We start from the raw sequence: 20,084 nt of genomic DNA, 5'->3' as shown, positions 1-20,084 counted from the left end.
TAATATTAAAAGCCTTACTCCAAAATAGAGTAAATTAATTTTTTCCCTCAAAATTCTACTCACAACACCTCATAATGTCAACATGAAGAAAAGTTTTTTGAAACTTTTGCAAATTTAGTAAAAATAAAAAACTAAGAAACCACATGTACGTAAGTATTCATACCCTTTGCTCAATACTTTGTTGATGCACCTTTGGCAGCAATTATAGTCTCAAGTCTTCTTGTTTCTGATGCCACAAGCTTGGTGCACCTATCTTGGGGCAGTTTTGTCCATTCCTCTTTGCAGCACCTCTCAAGCTCCATCAGGTTGGATGGGGAGCGTCTGTGCACAACCATTTTCAGATCTCTGCAGAGATATTCAATCTGTTTCAGGTCTGGGCTCTGGCTGGGCCACTCAAGGACATTCACAGAGTTGTCCTGAAGACACTACTTTGATATCTTGGCTGTGTGTTTAGGGTCATTGCCCTGCTGAAAGATGAACAAATGCCCCAGTCTAAGGTCAAGAGCGATCCGGAGCAGGTTTTCATCCAGGATGTCTCTGTACATTGCTGCATTCATCTTTCCCTCAATCCTGACTAGTGTCCCATTTCCTGCCACTGATAAACATCCCCACAGTATGATGCTGCCACCACCATGCTTCACTCTAAGGATGATGTTGATTTTTGATTATTGGTGATTTTAATATTCACATAAATAAGCCCTCTGATCCCCTTTGTAAGTCATTTATGGAACTTGTGGATGCGCTGGGATTCCAGCAATGTATTCAGGATTCAACACATATTAGTGGAAATACCCTTGATCTGGTACTCACACGTGGCCTTGCTGTCACAAACATTGACATTTTGCCTCTTGCCTCGGTGATCTCTGACCACTCATTTGTTAAGTGTGCATTTATGTTGCCGCGCCTAGTGGATCGAAAGCCTTGTCTTTCTTTGCGGCGACGCATTACTCCTTTAATTATGATAGAACTCGAGGCCAGACTGCCTGAAATTTTGGCCTCAGGGTTAGAGAATATTCAATCAGTAGATAGTCTTACGGATGGCTTGAACTCAGCGCTCAAGGCCACACTGGACAAGGCTGCGCCTCCTCTCTTGAGGACACGCCTTCCCAAGGCATGCTCACCTTGGTTTAATGGTTACCTGCGTGACCTTAGGCAGAAGGCTCGAGGTTTTGAACGGAAATGGCGTAGTTCTAAGTTAGAGGTGTTCCATCTTGCATGGCGAGATGCTGTCTTGGATTATAAGCAGGCATTACTGGCTACAAGCGTGCCTATATTCTGAATTGATTAATAAAAATAAGCATAATTCCAAGTTTTTGTTTGAAACTGTAGCATTTCTTATTCATGGACAGCCACCTGTTATTCACTCTCCTTCTCAGCACAGGACTTCTTGGATTACTTCGAGAAGAAAATTGAGGATATTAGGTTGAGTATATCTCAGCAGGCTTTGGCCCAACCACTGCATACTGCTGTGGAGGTGGATGCGCCCACTGAGGTGGTATCCAGATTTACAGATTTTGACGGTATCTCGTTAGGTGCACTGACGAAGCTTGTGACGTCTACTAAAAGCACAACCTGTTTAATTGATCCTATACCAACGAAATTGTTTAAGGACTTGTGGCCCATTCTTGGACCAACTGTGCTGGAAATTGTAAATCTCTCATTGACTTCTGGACCTGTTCCTAGGTGTTTTAAGTCTGCAGTGATCAAACCATTACTTAAAAATCTAGTCTCGACCCTAGTGTATTGAAGAATTATAGACCGATATCAAATCTGTCATTTTGTTCTAAAATCCTGGAAAAGTGGTCTCGCGACAGCTCGTGGACTATCTCACTGAGAATAATCTTTTTGAGCCACTGCAGTCTGCTTTAGAAGATTTCACTCCACAGAGACAGCACTTACTAAAGTAGTGAATGACCTTTTGCGAGCAATGGACTCAGATATCACTACGGTCCTGGTGCTGCTGGATCTTAGTGCTGCATTTGACACTGTGGATTACCATATTCTACTCAATAGGCTGGAGAATCACTTTGGGATTACTGGAACTGCTCTTGTATGGTTGACGTCGTACCTGTCTAGTCGTTCCTACTCTGTATTGTGTAATGGAACCTCCTCCGATCGTAGAGACATGATGTTTGGGGTTCCTCAGGGATCCGTTTTGGGCCCCTTGCTTTTTTCTCTTTATGTAGCACCCCTCGGGAATATATTGCGGCGTTTTGGGATTCCCTTTCATTGCTATGCTGATGACACTCAATTGTATATGCCAATAACTGCTGGTAATCTTACTCACATAAAGTCCTTGGAGGATTGTCTTTGCATCAGTGAGAAGTTGGATGTCTAGTAACTTCCTACTTTTAAATTCTGATAAGACTGAGGTTATGGTTTTTGGTCCAGCGAGATATCAGCATCAATTTGATCAGCTAGCATTTAGCTTAGGTCCATGTGTTATACATCATACAGATAAAGTGAGGAACCTTGGAGTAATTTTTGATCCTGCATTGTCCTTTGATCTCCACATTAGAGACATTACAAGGACTGCCTTTTTCATTTGCGAAATATAGCGAGGATTTGTCCTATTCTGTCTAGGGCTGATGCTGAGACTTTGATTCATGCGTTGTCTCTTCTAGATTGGACTATTGTAATGCTCTATTCTCTGGCTTACCGCAGTCCAGGATCAGGGGTCTTCAATTGGTTCAGAATGCTGCTGCCAGACTTTTGACACGGAGCAGAAAGTTTGACCACATTATGCCAATCTTGGCGTCCCTGCACTGGCTTCCTGTTTCTGCAAGATCGGATTTTAAAGTATTGATTTTAGTTTATAAAATTGTTCATGGACTTGCACCTCCCTATCTGGCTGACTTGATAAGCCCCTATGTACCAGCTCAGGCCCTGCGTTCTCAGGGTGCAGGACTTCTGTGTGTTCCCAGGGTGAATAAGAAGTCTGCCGGCCACAGAGCTTTCTGCTATCCTGCCCCAGCTCTGTGGAACGATCTGCCAGCACACATTCGGCAGTCGGACACTGTGGAGACTTTTAAATCACATTTAAAGACTCATTTATTTCCTGTTTTATCATTAGTGTATGATGTGTTTTTAATCTTGTACTTTTTTACTGCTGTTTTTTTTCTTATGGTTGTTTTTATTGTTGTTTTAAATTTTTAACTGTTTTATGTTGTGACGCGCCTTGAGACGATATTGTCGTGGATTGGCGCTATATAAATTAATAAATTTGAATTTTGAATTTGATGTCTGGTTTCCTCCAAACATGACACCTGGCATTCACGCCAAAGAGTTCAATCTTTGTCTCATCAGACCAGAGAATTTTGTTTCTCATGGTCTGAGAGTCCTTCAAGTGCCTTTTGCCAAACTCCAGGTTGGATGCCATGTGCCTTTTACTAAGGAGTGGCTTCCATCTGGTCACTCTACCATACAGGCCTGATTGGTGGATTGCTGCAGAGATGGTTCTACTTCTGGAAGGTTCTCCTGTCTCTACAGAGAAATGCTGGAGCTCTGACAGGGTGACCATCGGGTTCTTGGTCACCTCCCTGACTAAGGCCCTTCTCCCCAATTGCTCAGTTTAGACGGGCAGCCAGCTCTAGGAAGAGTCCTGGTGGATCCGAACTTCTTCCATATACAGATGATGAAAGTTACTGTAGTCATTAGGACCTTCAAGGCAGCAGACACATTCCTGTACCCTTCCCCAGATTTGTGCCAATCCTGTGTCAGAGGTGTACAAACATTTCTTTTGACTTCATGCTTGGTTTATGCTCTGACATGCACTGTCAACTGTGGGACCTTATATGTAGACAGGTGTGTGTCTTTCCAAATCATGTCCAATCAACTGAATTTACCCCAGGGGGACTTCAATTAAGCTGTAGAAGCATCTACAGTGGAATGATCAGTGGAAACAGGATGCACCTGAGCTAAATTTTGAGCTTCATGGCAAGGTGTGATTCTTAGTTTGTTTTTTTAAATACAATTGCAAAAATCTTTAAAACCCTTTTTTTTTCACATTGCCATTATAACATAAAAAATGTGGAAAAGGTGCAGCGCTGTGAATACTTTCCAGACGTGCTGTATGCCGACCTTTGTCCTCTCCGTCACATCAGCCAGCTCGCTCCCTTTACAAGTCATACTGCCAACATTAAAAGTCAATGGAAATGGAAATGGAAGAAGTTCACATCCACCAGGACTCTTCCTAGAGCTGGCCGCCCGTCTAAAATGTGCGAACGAGGGAGAAGGGCCTCAGTCGGGGAGATGACTAAGAACCCGATAGTCAAACTGTCAGAGCTCCAGCATTCCACTGTAGAGAAAGGAGAACATTCTAGAAGGACAACCATCTCTGCAGCAATCCACCAATCAGGCCTGTATGGTAGAGTGGCCAGACAGAAGCCACTCCTTAGTAAAAGGCACATGACAGCTCATCTGGAGTTTGCCAAAAGGCACCTGAAGGACTCTCAGACCATGAAAAAACAAAATTCTCTGGTCTCATGAGACAAAGATTGAACTCCTACAGTGAAGCATGGTGGTGACAGCATCATGCTGTGGAGATGTTTTTCAGCAGCAGGAACTGGGAGACTACGGAGCCCTGGAAGTATCATCGCAAAATGTTTTGCATGTGGAGAGAATGTGCGCACGTTTTATATATTGTGCGCTCATTTATTATGTTGTGTGCATGTTTTATTATATTGTGCGCTCTTTTTATTACATTGTGAGCACGTTTTATTATATTGTGCGCTCATTTTATTATATTGTGCACACGATTTATTATACAGTATTATGCGCACCTTTTATTATATTGTGCGCACGAATTATCATGGCCAGGAAAACATCAAATCAAATCAAATCAAATCAATTTTATTTATGTAGTGCCAAATCACAACAAACAGTTGCTCCAAGGCGCGTTATATTGTAAGGCAAGGCCATACAATAATACGGAAAAACACCCAACGGTCAAAACGACCCCCTATGAGCAAGCACTTGGCAACAGTGGGAAGGAAAAACTCCCTTTTAACAGGAAGAAACCTCAGCAGAACCAGGTCAGGGAGGGGCAGTCTTCTGCTGGGACTGGTTGGGCTGAGGGAGGAGAACCAGGAAAAGAATGCTGTGGAGGGGAGCAGAGATCAATCACTAATGATTAAATGCAGAGTGGTGCATACAGAGCAAAAAGAGAAAGAAACACTCAGTGCATCATGGGAACCCCCCCAGCAGTCTAAGTCTATAGCAGCATAACTAAGGGATAACCTTATAAGTAAGAAGAAGAATTTTAAATTCTATTCTAGAATTAACAGGAAGCCAATGAAGAGAGGCCAATATGGGTGAGATAGCTCTCTCCTTCTAGTCCCCGTTAGTTACTCTAGCTGCAGCATTTTGAATTAACTGAAGGCTTTTCAGGGAACTTTTAGGACAACCTGATAATAATGAATTACAATAGTCCAGCCTAGAAGCAATAACTGCATGAATTAGTTTTTTCAGCATCACTCTGAGCACAGACTTTCTAATTTTAGAGATATTGCGCAAATGCAAAAAAGCAGTCCTACATATTGTTTAATAAGCGCATTGAATGACATATCCTGATCAAAAATGACTCCCAAGATTTCTCACAGTATTCTAGAGGTCAGGGTAATGCCACCAGAGTAAGGATCTGGTTAGACACCATGTTTCTAAGATTTGTGGGGCCAAGTACAATAACTTCAGTTTTATCTGAATTTTAAAAGCAGGAAATTAGAGGTCATCCATGTCTTTATGTCTGTAAGACAATCCTGCAGTTTAGCTAATTGGTGTGCGGTCCTCTGGCTTCTATGGATAGATAAAGCTGGGTATCATCTGCGTAACAATGAAAATTTAAGCAATGCTGTCTAATAATACTGCCTAAGGGAAAACATGTATAAAGTGAATACAATTGGTCCTAGCACAGAACCTTGTGGAACTCCATAATTAACCTAGTCTGTGAAGAAGATTCCCCATTTACATGAACAAATTGTAATCTATTAGATAAATATGATTCAAACCACCGCCAGCGCAGTGCCTTTAATACCTATGGCATGCTCTAATCTCTGTAATAAATTTTCTGGTCAACAGTATCAAAAGCAGCACTGAGGTCTAACAGAACAAGCACAGAGATGAGTCCACTGTCTGAGGCCATAAGAAGATCATTTGTAACCTTCACTAATGCTGTTTCTTTACTATGATGAATTCTAAAACCTGACTGAAACTCTTCAAATAGACCATTCCTCTGCAGATGATCAGTAAGCTATAGACCATTCCTCTGCAGATGATCAGTTAGCTGTTTTACAACTACCTTTCAAGACTTTTTGAGAGAGAAAAGGAAGGTTGGAGATTGGCCTATAATTAGCTAAGATAGCTGGGACAAGTGATGGCTTTTTAAGTAATGGTTTAATTACTGCCACCTTAAAAGCCTGTGGTACATAGCCAACTAAAAAGATAGATGATCATATTTAAGATTGAAGCATTAATTAATGGTAGGGCTTCCTTGAGCAGCCTGGTAGGAATGGGGTCTAATAGACATGTTGATGGTTGGAGGAAGTAACTAATGAAAATAACTCAGAGAGAACAATCGGAGAGAAACAGTCTAACCAAATACCGGCATCACTGAAAGCAGCCAAAGATAACGATACGTCTTTGGGATGGTTATGAGTAATTTTTCTCTAATAGTTAAATTTTATTAGCAAAGAAAGTCATGAAGTCATTACTAGTTAAAGTTAAAGGAATACTTGGCTCAATAGAGCTCTGACTCTGTCAGCCTGGCTACAGTGCTGAAAAGAAACCTGGGGTTGTTCTTATGTTTCTTCAATTAGTGATGAGTAGTAAGATGTCCTAGCTTTACGGAGGGCTTTTTTATAGAGCAACAGACTCTTTTTCCAGGCTAAGTGAAGATCTTCTAAATTAGTGAGACGCCATTCCTCTCCAACTTATGGGTTATCTGCTTTAAGCTGCGAGTTTGTGAGTTATACCACGGAGTCAGGCACTTCTGATTTAAAGCTCTCTTTTTCAGAGGAGCTACAGCATCCAAAGTTGTCTTCAATGAGGATGGTAAAACTATTGACGAGATACTCTATCTCACTTACAGAGTTTAGGTAGCTACTCTGCACTGTGTTGGTATATGGCATTAGAGAACATAAAGAAGGAATCATATCCTTAAACCTAGTTACAGATGCTTTCTGAAAGACTTCTAGTGTAATGAAACTTATTCCCCACTGCTGGGTAGTCCATCAGAGTAACTGTAAATGTTATTAAGAAATGATCAGACAGAAGGGAGTTTTCAGGGAATACTGTTAAGTCTTTCAATTCCATACCATAAGTCAGAACAAGATCTAAGATATGATTAAAGTGGTGGGTGGACTCATTTACATTTTGAGCAAAGCCAATTGAGTCTACTAATAGATTAAATGCAGTGTTGCGACTGTCATTCTCAGCATCTGTGTGGATGTTTAAAATCGCCCCACTATAATTATCTTATCTGAGCTAAGCACTAAGTCAGACAAATGGTCTGAAAATTCACAGAGAAAACTCACAGTAATGACAGGGGACGATAGATAATAACAAATAAAACTGTTTTTTGGGACTTCCAATTTGGAGGACAAGACTAAGAGTCAAGCTTTCAAATGAATTAAAGCTCTGTCTGGGTTTTTTGATTAATTAATAAGCTGGAATGGAAGATTGCTGCTAATCCTCCGCCTCGGCCCGTGCTACGAGCACTCTGGCAGTTAGTGTGACTCGGGGGTGTTGACTCATTTAAAACTACATACTCATCCTGCTGTAACCAGGTTTCGGTAAGGCAGAATAAATCAATATGTTGATCAATTATTATATCATTACTAACAGGGACTTAGAAGAGAGAGACCTAATGTTAATAGACCACATTTAACTGGTTTTAGTCTGTGGTGCAGTTGAAGGTGCTATATTATTTTTTCTTTTTGAATTTTTATGCTTAAATAGATTTTTACTGGTTATGGTGGTCTGGGAGCAGGCACCGTCTCTACGGGGATGGGGTCATGAGGGGGATGGCATGGGGAGAGAAGCGGCAGAGAGGTGTGTAAGACTACAACTCTGCTTCCTGGTCCCAACCCTGGATAGTCACGGTTGGAGGATTTAAGAAAATTGGCCAGATTTCTAGAAATGAGAGCTGCTCCATCCAAAGTGGGATGGATGCCGTCTCTCCTAACAAGACCAGGTTTTCCCCAGAAGCTTTGCCAATTATCTATGAAGCCCCACCTCATTTTTTGGACACCACTCAGACAGCCAGCAATTCAAGGAGAACATGCGGCTAAAACATGTCACTCCGGTCCGACATTGTTTTTGCAAAGTTACACACCGATTCAATGTTAATTTTAGTGACCATCCGATTGGCGTAACCGAGTTGTCATTATACCGATGTGAATTACAATCTTACCAAATTTACTCTTAGCCTTAGCCAGCAGTTTCAAATTTCCTTCAATGTCGCCGCTCTGGCCCCCGGAAGACAATGGACTATGGTTGCTGGTGTTGCTAACTTCACATTTCTCAAAACAGAGTCGCGATAACTAGAGTTTGATCCTCGGTGGGTGTGTCGCCGAGTGGGGAAAACGGTTAGAAATTGAACGGGTTGGCGGTGTACACGGGGGCTTTGTTTAGGGCTACGCTTCCTCCTCACAGTCACCCAGTCGGCCTGTTTTTCCCGGCTGCTCGGGATCTGCTGGAAGGGAACTAACGGCGGCTAAGCTACCTTGGTCCGCACCGACTACAGGGGCCTGGCTAGCTGTAGAATTTTCCACGGTGCGGAGCCGAGTCTCCAATTCGCCCAGCCTGGCCTCCAAAGCTACGTATAAGCTACACTTATTATAAGTACCATTACTGCTAAAGGAGGCCGAGGAATAACTAAACATTTCACACCCAGAGCAGAAAGTGCGGGAGAGACAGGAGAAGCCGCCATGCTAAATCGGCTAAGAGCTAGTAGCTGCGCTAAGCTAGCGGATTCCTAAAAACACACAAAGTGAATAATGTGTAAATAATTTAGAGGCGATTCAGCAGAGGGAGTGCTTTAGTTAAGGCACGTGAAGATTACACTGTGAACAAATCGTTATCTAGTAACTAGATCAATAACGCACAGATTAAACAGCTAACAGATACAGCAAAACACCGCTGTGCTCCGGAACAGGAAGTGATACAATACCGCAGGAGAGCCAACCGCCCGTCGAGGAAACGTGCGCATGAATTATCACGTCCAGGAATACATGCACACATTTTATAATGTTCAGAGCACATTTTATTAATTCAATTACATAAAGGAAAATGTGTGCACAAATTATCATGGCCAGAAAAAAATATCACTTTAAGTGACCTCTCCCGGGTTCCGTAGGAGACCAGTCAGGATTGAGGGAAAGATGAATGCAGCAATGTACAGTAGGATGGTCCCGAAAAACAAACTTCAACCTTTTCAAGGTGTGTCTTCATTTTTTGGTTTCTTTAGGGGTAAAAATACATTTTGTGAAATTTCATGAGATTTGAAAAATATTAACCACTGCCACCCGGCCCCTGTTTTTTGTGATGTGTGAGAGACATTTTGGATCATGGACTGGATACATTAGTTCATTAGTGGCATTCGTGGCAGATTTTGTTACATCTGCCTCAGGTGGCATTTTTGAGGCATTCAACATCAACATAGAGTTCCATAGAGTTCCATCAAGGACCCCTCAGAGTGGGAGGACGACCCATCATTCCAGTCGTCACAGCAGGTCCTGGATAACATTGCTGCTGTCAGTGATTTTGCTGAACAACGAGTTGCACCTATCCAGGATTACAATCAGATCCTAATGAAGGATGAACAGCAGCGCCAATACCTGCTGCAAGGTGTTGAGTGGCATCGACGTCAGTTCCCAGAGATGAAGACAATTGTAACCAAACTCCACTCCCCATGACTGTTTGTTTTCACAATTTTTATCTGTCCTGTATGGTCAGTTAAAGGAGAAAGAAAGGATTGTTGTTTACTTTTTTTTATTTCATTTGTGAACAGGTACATTACTGTTGCTGGTTTGCTCAATCATTGTAATTTCCACCCCGTGTGTGGCAGCAGTTAGAATAGTCCTATTGAAATAAAATTTTGCACAAACGTTTTTTTCATGAAGAATAACATTTTTGTCAGAAAGCACCTTAAGAAAGTCACATTTTTATTTTTAGCTTACTGTAGACTGGAGGACCACCCCAAATGTACAGAGACATCCTGGATGAAAACCCGCTCCAGAGCGCTCTTTACCTCAGACTGGGACGACGGTTCGTCTTTTAACAGGACAATGACCCTAAGCACGCATCCAAGATATCGAAGGAGTGGCTTCAGGACAATGCTGTATGTCTTTGAGTGGCCCAGCCAGAGTCCAGACACGAATCCAATTCAACATCTCTGGAGAGATCTGAAAATGGCTGTGCACCGACGCTCCCCATCCAACCTGATTGAGATTGAGAGGTGCTGCAAAGAGGAATGACCAAAATTGTCCAATTTTCAAGAAGACGTGAGGCTGTAATTGCTACCAAAGGTGCATCAACAAAATTTTGAGAAAGGGTGTGGATACTGGTGTGCATGTGATTTCTTAGGTTTGATTTTATAAATTTTCAAAAATTAAAAAGAAAATTTTTTTTCATGTTGTCATTATGGGGTGTTGTGAGTAGAATTTTGAGAGAAAAATTAATTTACTCCATTTTGGAATAAGGCTGTAACATAACAAAATGTAAAAAAAAAAGTCAAGCACTATGAATACATTTCAGATGCACTGTATAATTAAATCTATCACCTGTTTCACTTCAAAAGAAGTGCACCCCTACAGCGTCGTGAAAAACAAATTTATGATGCAGACAATTGAGCCAACATACATCATACCGTTACACACCTTTCTTAGCGCACTGCAGCACACTTGACTAGATCTTGAAATTAACAGCTGTACATACTGAATTGATTGAGAATCAAAAATTGACTTTTGAATCTAAAATAGTTTAAAACTGAAAATCGATTTTGAATCGAATCATGACCCTGTGAATCGGAATCAACGCGATATACTGGTGATCATGTAACCTCCAGCCTCCTTATTTAGCCTCTGTACCATTTTGTATTTTGAGTTTTATCCATTGTTTGATAGCAGTTACTGGAGAATATGAAATATTTAAGTGAGAGAGAGCAACTGAAGTCACCAGTTGGACTAAAACTTAAACTGGTATGGCCTGTGTCTTAGCCTGGTATAGCACAGAATTGATCTCTTTCTGTAGATTCTTCTACAAACTGGCACCTCACAATCTTGGTATGCATTCTTTTTTTTCCGTACTTTTCTTCCGTGGCCCATGCTCATGATACAATCCACCACTGAGGTTCTGAAGATGAGTTGCAACAACTCATTGCTGGCTTGGGCGTGTTGCACCTACAGTGCAAGCCTGCCAGCACTTTAATGCTGAAGTAATATGATGGAAACTGAGAGAACAATCCAAAGGTCTTACTTCATCATGTATAATCTGAACCGTTAAACAGATGGAATCAAAACGCTCGACACATCTCAGCTGTGGAAACATACGCAATACCTGAAAAAGTTGAGCAAAAAAGGCATTTTCAATGGCAAAGCTACACTGACAGACAGCTTATAAGATAAAGTAGATGATCCAATTACTCTCTTTAGTTGTGAGTTGATACTTCCAACCTGAAACTGAATTTTCATCTCTGAAGAGCAAAATTAGCTGTCAGCATTTTAGCAATTTATGTGCTTTTTTATATCTCTTGTTGATACATGAAAGAAAACAGTGTCTGGGCATGCCGTCACCTCAAAAGCAACATATCTCCTTGCCAAAATATTTTATAATATTCTGGGCCTATGCAAGGAAGCCAAATGATGGAACATGCTCTTCAACATGCTCAGAGCAGTCCATAAAAAGTATTGGCTTCCATTGTGAGTTTTCTCTTGATGGTGTTTTTGTAGCACTTTGAAAACAGTTCCATGCACAATCATAAACATAAATACTTACCGGAGGACCTGGCTCTCCTTTGGGACCGTGGAAACCTTCGTCATAGTCGTAGAAGAAATCTGGCTCCTCGTATCCATAATCATATCCTCCCATGTCGACGTCGTCATAGCTGCCATCCAGACTGTGATGTTCTGAGTTGTCCATCTGATTTGCTCGATACAACGTGGTCCCATTAGTTCTCAGATGAGTTTCCATGAGCTGATGAGTCTCATGCGGACCCTTATTGGATTCTCCAGAGCTGACGACTGAGCTGTTCCTGAGGCCTTCCTTGATTTGACTCAGCTTAATTGATGTAATCAGACCTGGAGTGGTACCAGAGGTTTGAGGACTCCCAGAACTACTATCATCCTCTGTGCTATTCTCAGACTGATCAGTATCTCCTTGAGGCATTAGGCCTGCTGCCAATGTTTGTTTGGTAGGGGTGAATTCTTTTCTATGAGTGCTATCCAGAACTGACAGCCCCTTCAGGGAAGTAGAGGTGGGACTGTGAGAGTGAATCGTGGATGTAGTGGAGTGGGAAAGGGGACTGAAAAAATAATTCTTACTCCGATCACCCAATTGAGATGGTACTGATGGGCTGAGGGTTGAATACTGCCTCACCAAACCACCTGAGGGTTGTTTCACAGCTGCTGTGGCTTTGGTAGGATTATGACGTGTCGATGAAACTCGAGAGGAGGGCTTTATGAAAGGGTTGTTTGCCTCGGTATCCAAGCTTTGGTGTGGTGAAGGTGATCGGTACGTGTCGGCCAGCCGGCACTGTTTTCTAACGTAGTTGCAATAGTGCGCGGCAACTTGAGCTGAGGGATAGATGTCTAACTGACAGACGCGACCACTGAACGGTGCAGATTTGGAGTTCATTCTCCCCAGAGTGAATTGTCCTCCAGAGGACCCCAGTGTCTGAGATCTACCAAGGGTCTGCTCTCGCAGCTGCACCACCCCGCAGGCTGCAAAGAAAGACACAGAGCGTGGTCGGACTCCAACAGCAAATGCATGCTGGTGACCATCTTGCCAGGTGTAGGTGAAATAGATGGAGGCCTTGTCAGCAATGTATACCACCACTCTGTGTGGCAGCAGCTGAATGCCAAAAGCCAGCCTGTCCCTGCCATCTTTGACACTAAAAAGAAAAGCGTTGTTTGCTCTCCAGGAGCTCAGACTAACCACAACAGAAAAATCCTCTCCAATCTCTGGCGGGAACAAGCTGCTTGCTGGGGCTTCATAGAAAGAGTCAGAGTCAAGTAAAACTCCGTATGCAGGAACAGGAAGACCTAAAGGTGAGGTTGCACTGCTGGAAGGGTTAAGAGGCGAGTCGGTCCTTGCATAGGGACTCTCTACATTGCTGTGGATTGTAAGTCCCAGTTGATAGAGGATATCTACACCTGAAAGAAAGAGAAGAGGCTGGTGAGATTAACATGTAAAAACTGGAACATAAACTCTTTACAGGATTGGATTTCTTGGGCAAGTGTTCATGTTAAGAACAAGAAGTAAGTCCTATATAGGCCCTGTAAGTTATTGTTGCCGGTGCTTATCTCTATATTCCATAGTATCAAGCGACTGAGAGTCTGCAACTCCCCCTGAATGGAGTTGTCCCAGCTGAAGCCTTGAACAATGCTGATAACCACTTACTTAAGCTGTTTATGTCACCAAAGAAAAACCACCACATAAAAAGCACTAACGTGCAGCATTTGCACAGTCAGGTTGCATGAAACAGAACCAGACTGGAACAAAGTAATGTGACAATGTCTCTTTTGCTGCTTGTTTTGGAACAACTGAACCAAAAATGAAGGTTTGAAAACACTTTCAGACGCTGCTGCACTTCCTCATAGTTCACTCAAATATTTTGGCATCAAGTTTAGCTGTTCCATTTTCATTCAGGGTTGCCACAGGAGAGTTAGTACAGATCCACGTTGGGATTTTGCCGAAGATTTAGGCAGGATACCCTTTTTGTTGCAGCTCCACTTAGGACCCAGAAACCTGACAGGACCAGGTGCACACAAACCTGGTCTGCTGTGCTGCTCCATTCACCATAAATCCCCATTACTTCACAAAAACCTCAAACGTCAAGAAAGAAATTTGATGGTTACAAATGCTACAGATGGTGTACAGTCCACAATCTGGTCTTATTCAATCCAATGTGACGTTAAGAAAAGTTATCGGTGTTCCATTATACCCTCACAGCTGTCGCCCTGTGATGCTGGTGACCCATCTTGTTTTCTCTTACAACAAGTGCCAAAAGTGCAGCTGTGGCCCAGATGAGTGGATTTGAAGGATCGAGCCAAACCAAAACCTGTCCTCACAGAGTTTTTGAATCAAAGTGCCACCAGAGATTCACAAACTTCTCCCTGAACCCTCCAGTCAATCAATTCTCTTGCTCACGGGTAATTATACCAGGTTGGACACATACTCAGGATGTTCTCACTGTGAGGACACAGACAGTACTAACTGTGATGGCTATGCACTACCAGCAACAGAAACCCAAGAACTGATACCTAAAACATGCACAAACTGTAAATGACAATGAATCACAACATACAGTATTGGTGATTTTCAAAGCTGAGCTCACATGCAGAGGTACTTATAAAACTTTTGAGTTATTAAGCTGACTTATTTAATTTGATCATCTTCAGATCATTGTCTTTGATTATTTGTACTTTGCAGGCCAGTGGTTTCAGTATCTCATTTGTGGAAACGGGAGAACACATGTTCACCAAATTGGTAGGAATATTCCTTGCACAAGTGTCTTGAGACAATGAACTTTTTTGGTTGATCAGTCAAAGGTCAAGATTAAGGAAAAAAATATAGTCTGAAAAATATTTTACAAGATATCTCCACATAGGGCTAGAGAGGCGATGCAAACCTTATATCAATCAGTAATCATTTATACTCAGAAGGTATCAGTGATATTATGATAACAGCACAAAGACATCATGAAATGATCTCATAATGTCCAAAAACACATTTCCCAGCATATCTCCACAACCAATAGGGTGAGAGGGGTAAACCAAAGCCATATCGATTGGTGAATCATTTGTCATGACATGGTATGAAGGACATCACGATGCCCTCACTAAAACATCATGACAAGATGCTACAATAGCCACCCCAAAATACTTTGCATTAATACCTGCAACCAATAGGGCAAGATAGACAAAGTGTATCCTACTGGTCTCACTAAAACCTCTCCTCCTGTATCATGAGACAACTATCCCCTTATAACGCAGTATGTGCGTTCACAGAATCTGTATAACCCCCTTCATTTAACTCTGAAAATAAAATGCAGATGCTAAAGTAAAAAAGCTCTTACATCAAAGCCATATTTTAGGTGATCTGTATGTGTACAGGCCTTTAATCGTTTCACCATGTACATAGGACCACGTTTTGTGTGGTGGATCTAAGGTGTCAACAGGTAATGAAAAGAAGGAGAGTATTTGGCCTTCTTCTACTTGCATGCTAACAGCGGTACTTTAGAAAGAAGGGACAGTGTCCATTTTCAGATGGATGCATGCTGTGTCCTGCATATGAATTAAATACGTTTCACTTTGAATTCCCAGTCTACAATATATATTGTAAATTCAGCTTATTGCGCTTTACATGTGTTGCTTGCAGAAGTGGGACGAAGTCACCATCAAGTCACTCTCAAGTCATGAATCTGCAAGTCCCAAGTCAAGTCTCAAGTCATAATGACTACCAATTGTTTGCAAGCTGACTTGACCCTTGACTTGGACTTGCAGATTGATGACTTGAGAATGACTTGAAGGTGGCATCGTCAAACCTCTGATTGCTTAATATATTAAATACATATTTGGAATCTGGACAGTCCTCATCACATTATGCTTCTAGAGTTAGGAAGCAGAAATAAACATTCCCATAGATATAATATACTGTGATATTCCAGTCAAGGCCAGGTTAGGTCTGGGTGCAGTACAGAATTAGGCTTTAGGTTATGGATGGCAGCCTTCCAGGCAGACAACTGGCCAATGCCCACCAACCAAAAGTAACCATCCGTCTGTTGTAGCCAACATGTATTTGTTAAAACAGTGGGCTCAAGACCAGAGGATTCTCATTTCAAATCCCTGTGGGACCAGCAAAATCACCCTTGGTCAAGGACAATGGTGAGCGCCTTGTCTGGCAGGATGTTGGTGAATGTGTGGCATCATTTGAGCTTTTGATTGAGATAGATAAGTGGTATAGAAATGCACTCCAGTTACCAAGTGCAGGACCAACAGACTGAAAAACTCCTTTGTCCCTCAGGCCATCAGACTGTACAACCCCTCACTCAGGAGGAGGCAGAGTAACAGGAAGACAGAGGACGGGAAGGAGAGGAGCAGTTGTAGCCAGTAAGCCAATAGCGAGCAGTATTTCTGGTATTTATATTGGTGTAGTTATATTTCTGTATTTATATTTATGTTTCCATTTTTTTTTACTTTCACTTTTGATACTCTGTGTGCTTCTTATCCTGTGTGCTGCTATACAATGCTGCTGGAACCTCAATTTCCCTGAGGCAGTCTTCCCAAGGATTAATAAAGTTCTATCCTGTCTAATCTAATCTAATCTGATCAAATCAGACACACTGTGCATTTACATTCATTAAGTATGTACACATAGTACTAGAATATGTTCATTAATTGCCTTCTCGGATGGAACATTCAAAACTGACTGACCACGATCATCATGATCTCTGATTATTCAAGCTCATATAATTTACAGTACTTGCTCTGTAATGTTTTTAAAAGAGAATAAAATCACATTAATTTTTCATCATAAGCAATATTGAGTAGCATTAGATCATTAGTTCAAGCAAAACTTTAAAAATCTGCCACCATTCTACAAGATGGAGCCATTATTCAATCAAAGTGGACAAACATATGAACAGTATGAATATGATGGAAGGATCACATGTGGCAGAGCCATGATTTTAATGTGTAATCAAAATAAAAGTTGAGTAATGCAGTAGGGTTCTTCTTTTACCTTCTGCTTCGTAGTCTTCTGCAGAGCGTGCTGCTGAGCATACTGACAGGAGCAGGAGAATGTTCCACCTGGAGAGACGGACACACACACACACACTTCTTGAATTACTTAATTATATAACAGTTTGCAATGCAGTATTGCCTCAAATATATTACACATATTCATCACTGATCGCTTGAAGACATTCTTATTAAAAGTCAGGTGTAAGTTCAAGTAAGCAGCATTACTGTACACACATTTGTCACATTACTTCATTAGATTCACATGAACACGATCTCAGCCATCAAAGGGCACATTTAAAAAAAAAATGTAGTCCTGAAACTATAAATTCCATTGGTGTGTCCTTTTCATGTTAATACATTTCTGTAGCGAAAACAGAGTACAGTTCTATCCTAATTATGTCCTCACATAGCAACAGATGCTCAGATTTGAGCAAATTATATTATGTTCATGTGGATGGCAGGACAGGAGAGGCAAACACGTAGCAACACTGAGCTACGGTGTGCAAATTGGGCCATTTATCATCGTTAGAATCTGCCTGAGGATACTTAAATGTCACTATGATGCATGTAACAAGGTTTGGTTGGTATCAGCTGTCATTCCCCACCAAATAAATGGTTAGGCCCTAATTTTCTGAGTATCCGGAGTACACAACATAGTGTCGTCACAGCAGTCCGAGCTGCCAACGCTCTGATGTGCCAAGTATGAAATCAAATCCAGATAAAACGATTGTTGTTGTGGCAAATCTGAGAAAACAAAATGACTATTAGTCTGATTCTCTCCTGGTGACAGAAGAGAGAAAACCTGGATCAGCACACTCTCACGAGCTCCACTAGCTTAGCTCGTTTGGCCGAACAACTGTCCAGTTTCTGGATATTCTGTGTTAGTACGCGCCCGCGGCCAACGTGGTTGATGAATTCCTGCGCAAAAAGTAGTTCCCAGATAATTGTGATGTAGTCCTGTCAAATCATGAGTATATCTCATCTCAATTAATTCTAAAATTTACCAGTAAATTACCAATAAAATTAGAAAGATAAGTTTTAAGAGTGGCTGTAATAAATATTTATGAAACTTAAAGTTTATGAGCAACTTCACCTGTTATCGCTCAAGCACATTGTAAACACTGACACAATGGAGTTTGATGCAGAAGAGTTCAGAAAGATACGATTGGAATGTTTTGATTACCATTTACAGCTGGCGATGAAAGACTTGGGTGGTAACTTTGTGTTCACATTCACACACACACACGCACTCACACGCTCACGTCAGTGTGCTGCCGTGCTAGGTGCGCAACTGCACACCGGGAGCAACATGTGTGTTAAAGATTTTGCCAAAAGCATCTTAGTGATTTTCCTGTCTGACGAGGAATCACACTGAGGATCTTCTGGTGTTTCCAGCAATGGGAACGTGAAATGCAAATTGTGTGCTGCAAAACACTGGAGAATTCTTGCAGGATATTTTCCTTCAAAAAACCAAGTAGAAAGGAGTTTGTTATCTGATATGTAGTTTTTCCTCTCGTGCAGGTGCAAACCAATTCTACAATCAGTTCAATTCAATATGTTTACACAGCATCACCCCAAGAAGCTATACACAAGTAAGGTCGAAACTTAAGACCTTAGCCGCCCCACGTTGAAGCACGTTGGCATCCGTGATAAGGAAAAAAACAATCCTTCAGCATCTTTACCTGAGGCCAAAATATGGCCATCAGGTATTGTGAAGACTGTGCGTCCGTCCATCCATCTGTCCGTCTGTCTGTGCTCAGCATAAATCCAGTCCTGTTACTGCCAGGGTCTTCAAATTCACAGGCGTGGACATTCTTAGGAAACAGACCTTGGACAAGTTCAAAGATGGCTAACCTTGACCTATTCTATGGGGTCAAAAGGTCACATTCTTTCTACACACTCTTTCATTGATTACATGTTCATACGGCTGAAGGTATTTTAGCATTGCATTATATTTTTATTCTAGGAAGAAACCTGATGCAGACCAGACTCAGTGGGGTGACCATCTGCTACGGCCATTCTAATAAAAACATCACCACTACACAATGTTTACAGCATGTGCAGTGACAGAAATGTTGCAGCTAATGAACCATATGCAGTCACTGCTACCAGTGACTGAATAGTTGAACAACAAGGTGTAGATGAAACAACTCTGTTGTTTGTTTTGCATATTCGATGTGGTGCAAAAGTTTTCGGCACATTTGCCGTGCAAACGTCAATGACATGGAAATTTCAAATTAGTTGAACTTGGGAAAAGACGCACGTGGGAGCGTCCGAAAAGGTACTGCAACAACCCTGTTTACTCATTTGTGACATATTTACGTCTGAAAATAAAGTGGAAATGCATGCATGCATTCATGGGTCTTATCATTTCCAGAAAAACACAGATTTTGACTCAAAAGCTGAGGACTAATGAGGAAATGCCTCGGCAAAGTAATGACCACAAAAAAGGAGGATTCAGACACACAAACATTTCCTCCTCAGATGAACAGCTTGTGAAAAACATTTTGCACCATAAATCTTTCAAATCCGCGCTGTCAACCGCTAACGACTTTTACAACAGTAGGGATTATTTTTGAACTTGTATTCATAGGTCAGCAAAATTTCCTGAAAACAAAATACTGTAACATGGGTAACATTATAAAACTGAAGATTTACAGAGTGTGAGCATCTTTAAAAAAAACCTGCTATTGTGAGCTAAAACAGCACTGTAAGTGTGAAATTCACACATAGAACTATTATCAAGGTTTACGTTTCTAAATCTTGGAACAAAGACAGCTAAACTGTAAAGACAGTGGGTACCCAATGGATATGAAGTAAATGTTCAAACTGGCTCTGCTGATTGACGCTAACGTGGTGTTTTAACCACAATGATGTTGAAAGGCTTATTTCGCCAACAAACAGGCGTCAGCTATTTTAACAAGGGATTAACCATTTAAGGGATTGATCAAGGAAAAATCGCAACCATTTTTGGGTCTAATGCAGGGGCGTAGGTTTGCATATGGACCATAGGGACAAGTCACAACCAATATTTTGGGATGGCAAAATAGTCCCTACCAATATTTAGCATTTTTTTATATATCAAAATCATTCACTATTTTTTTTTGCTAACTCGATACTATAATT

General features: G+C 41.4%; 1 protein-coding gene across 1 annotated transcript in view; it reads right to left on the bottom strand.

The window, feature by feature from the left end:
• The window catches only part of LOC117519456 (collagen alpha-1(XXIV) chain), a 240,449-nt gene that overhangs the window by 212,007 nt on the left and 8,358 nt on the right, over positions 1 to 20,084 (bottom strand). Inside the window, 2 exon segments of the mRNA XM_034180800.1 lie at positions 11,992 to 13,367; positions 16,957 to 17,051. Of these exon segments, the coding sequence (XP_034036691.1) occupies positions 11,992 to 13,367; positions 16,957 to 17,051 (1,471 nt within the window).

The sequence above is a fragment of the Thalassophryne amazonica genome, chromosome 10 (assembly GCF_902500255.1).
Source record: "Thalassophryne amazonica chromosome 10, fThaAma1.1, whole genome shotgun sequence".
Taxonomy (NCBI): Eukaryota; Metazoa; Chordata; class Actinopteri; order Batrachoidiformes; family Batrachoididae; genus Thalassophryne; species Thalassophryne amazonica.
The sequence above is the reverse complement of the archived record's forward strand: the minus strand, read 5'-3'. Positions and strand labels throughout refer to the sequence as shown.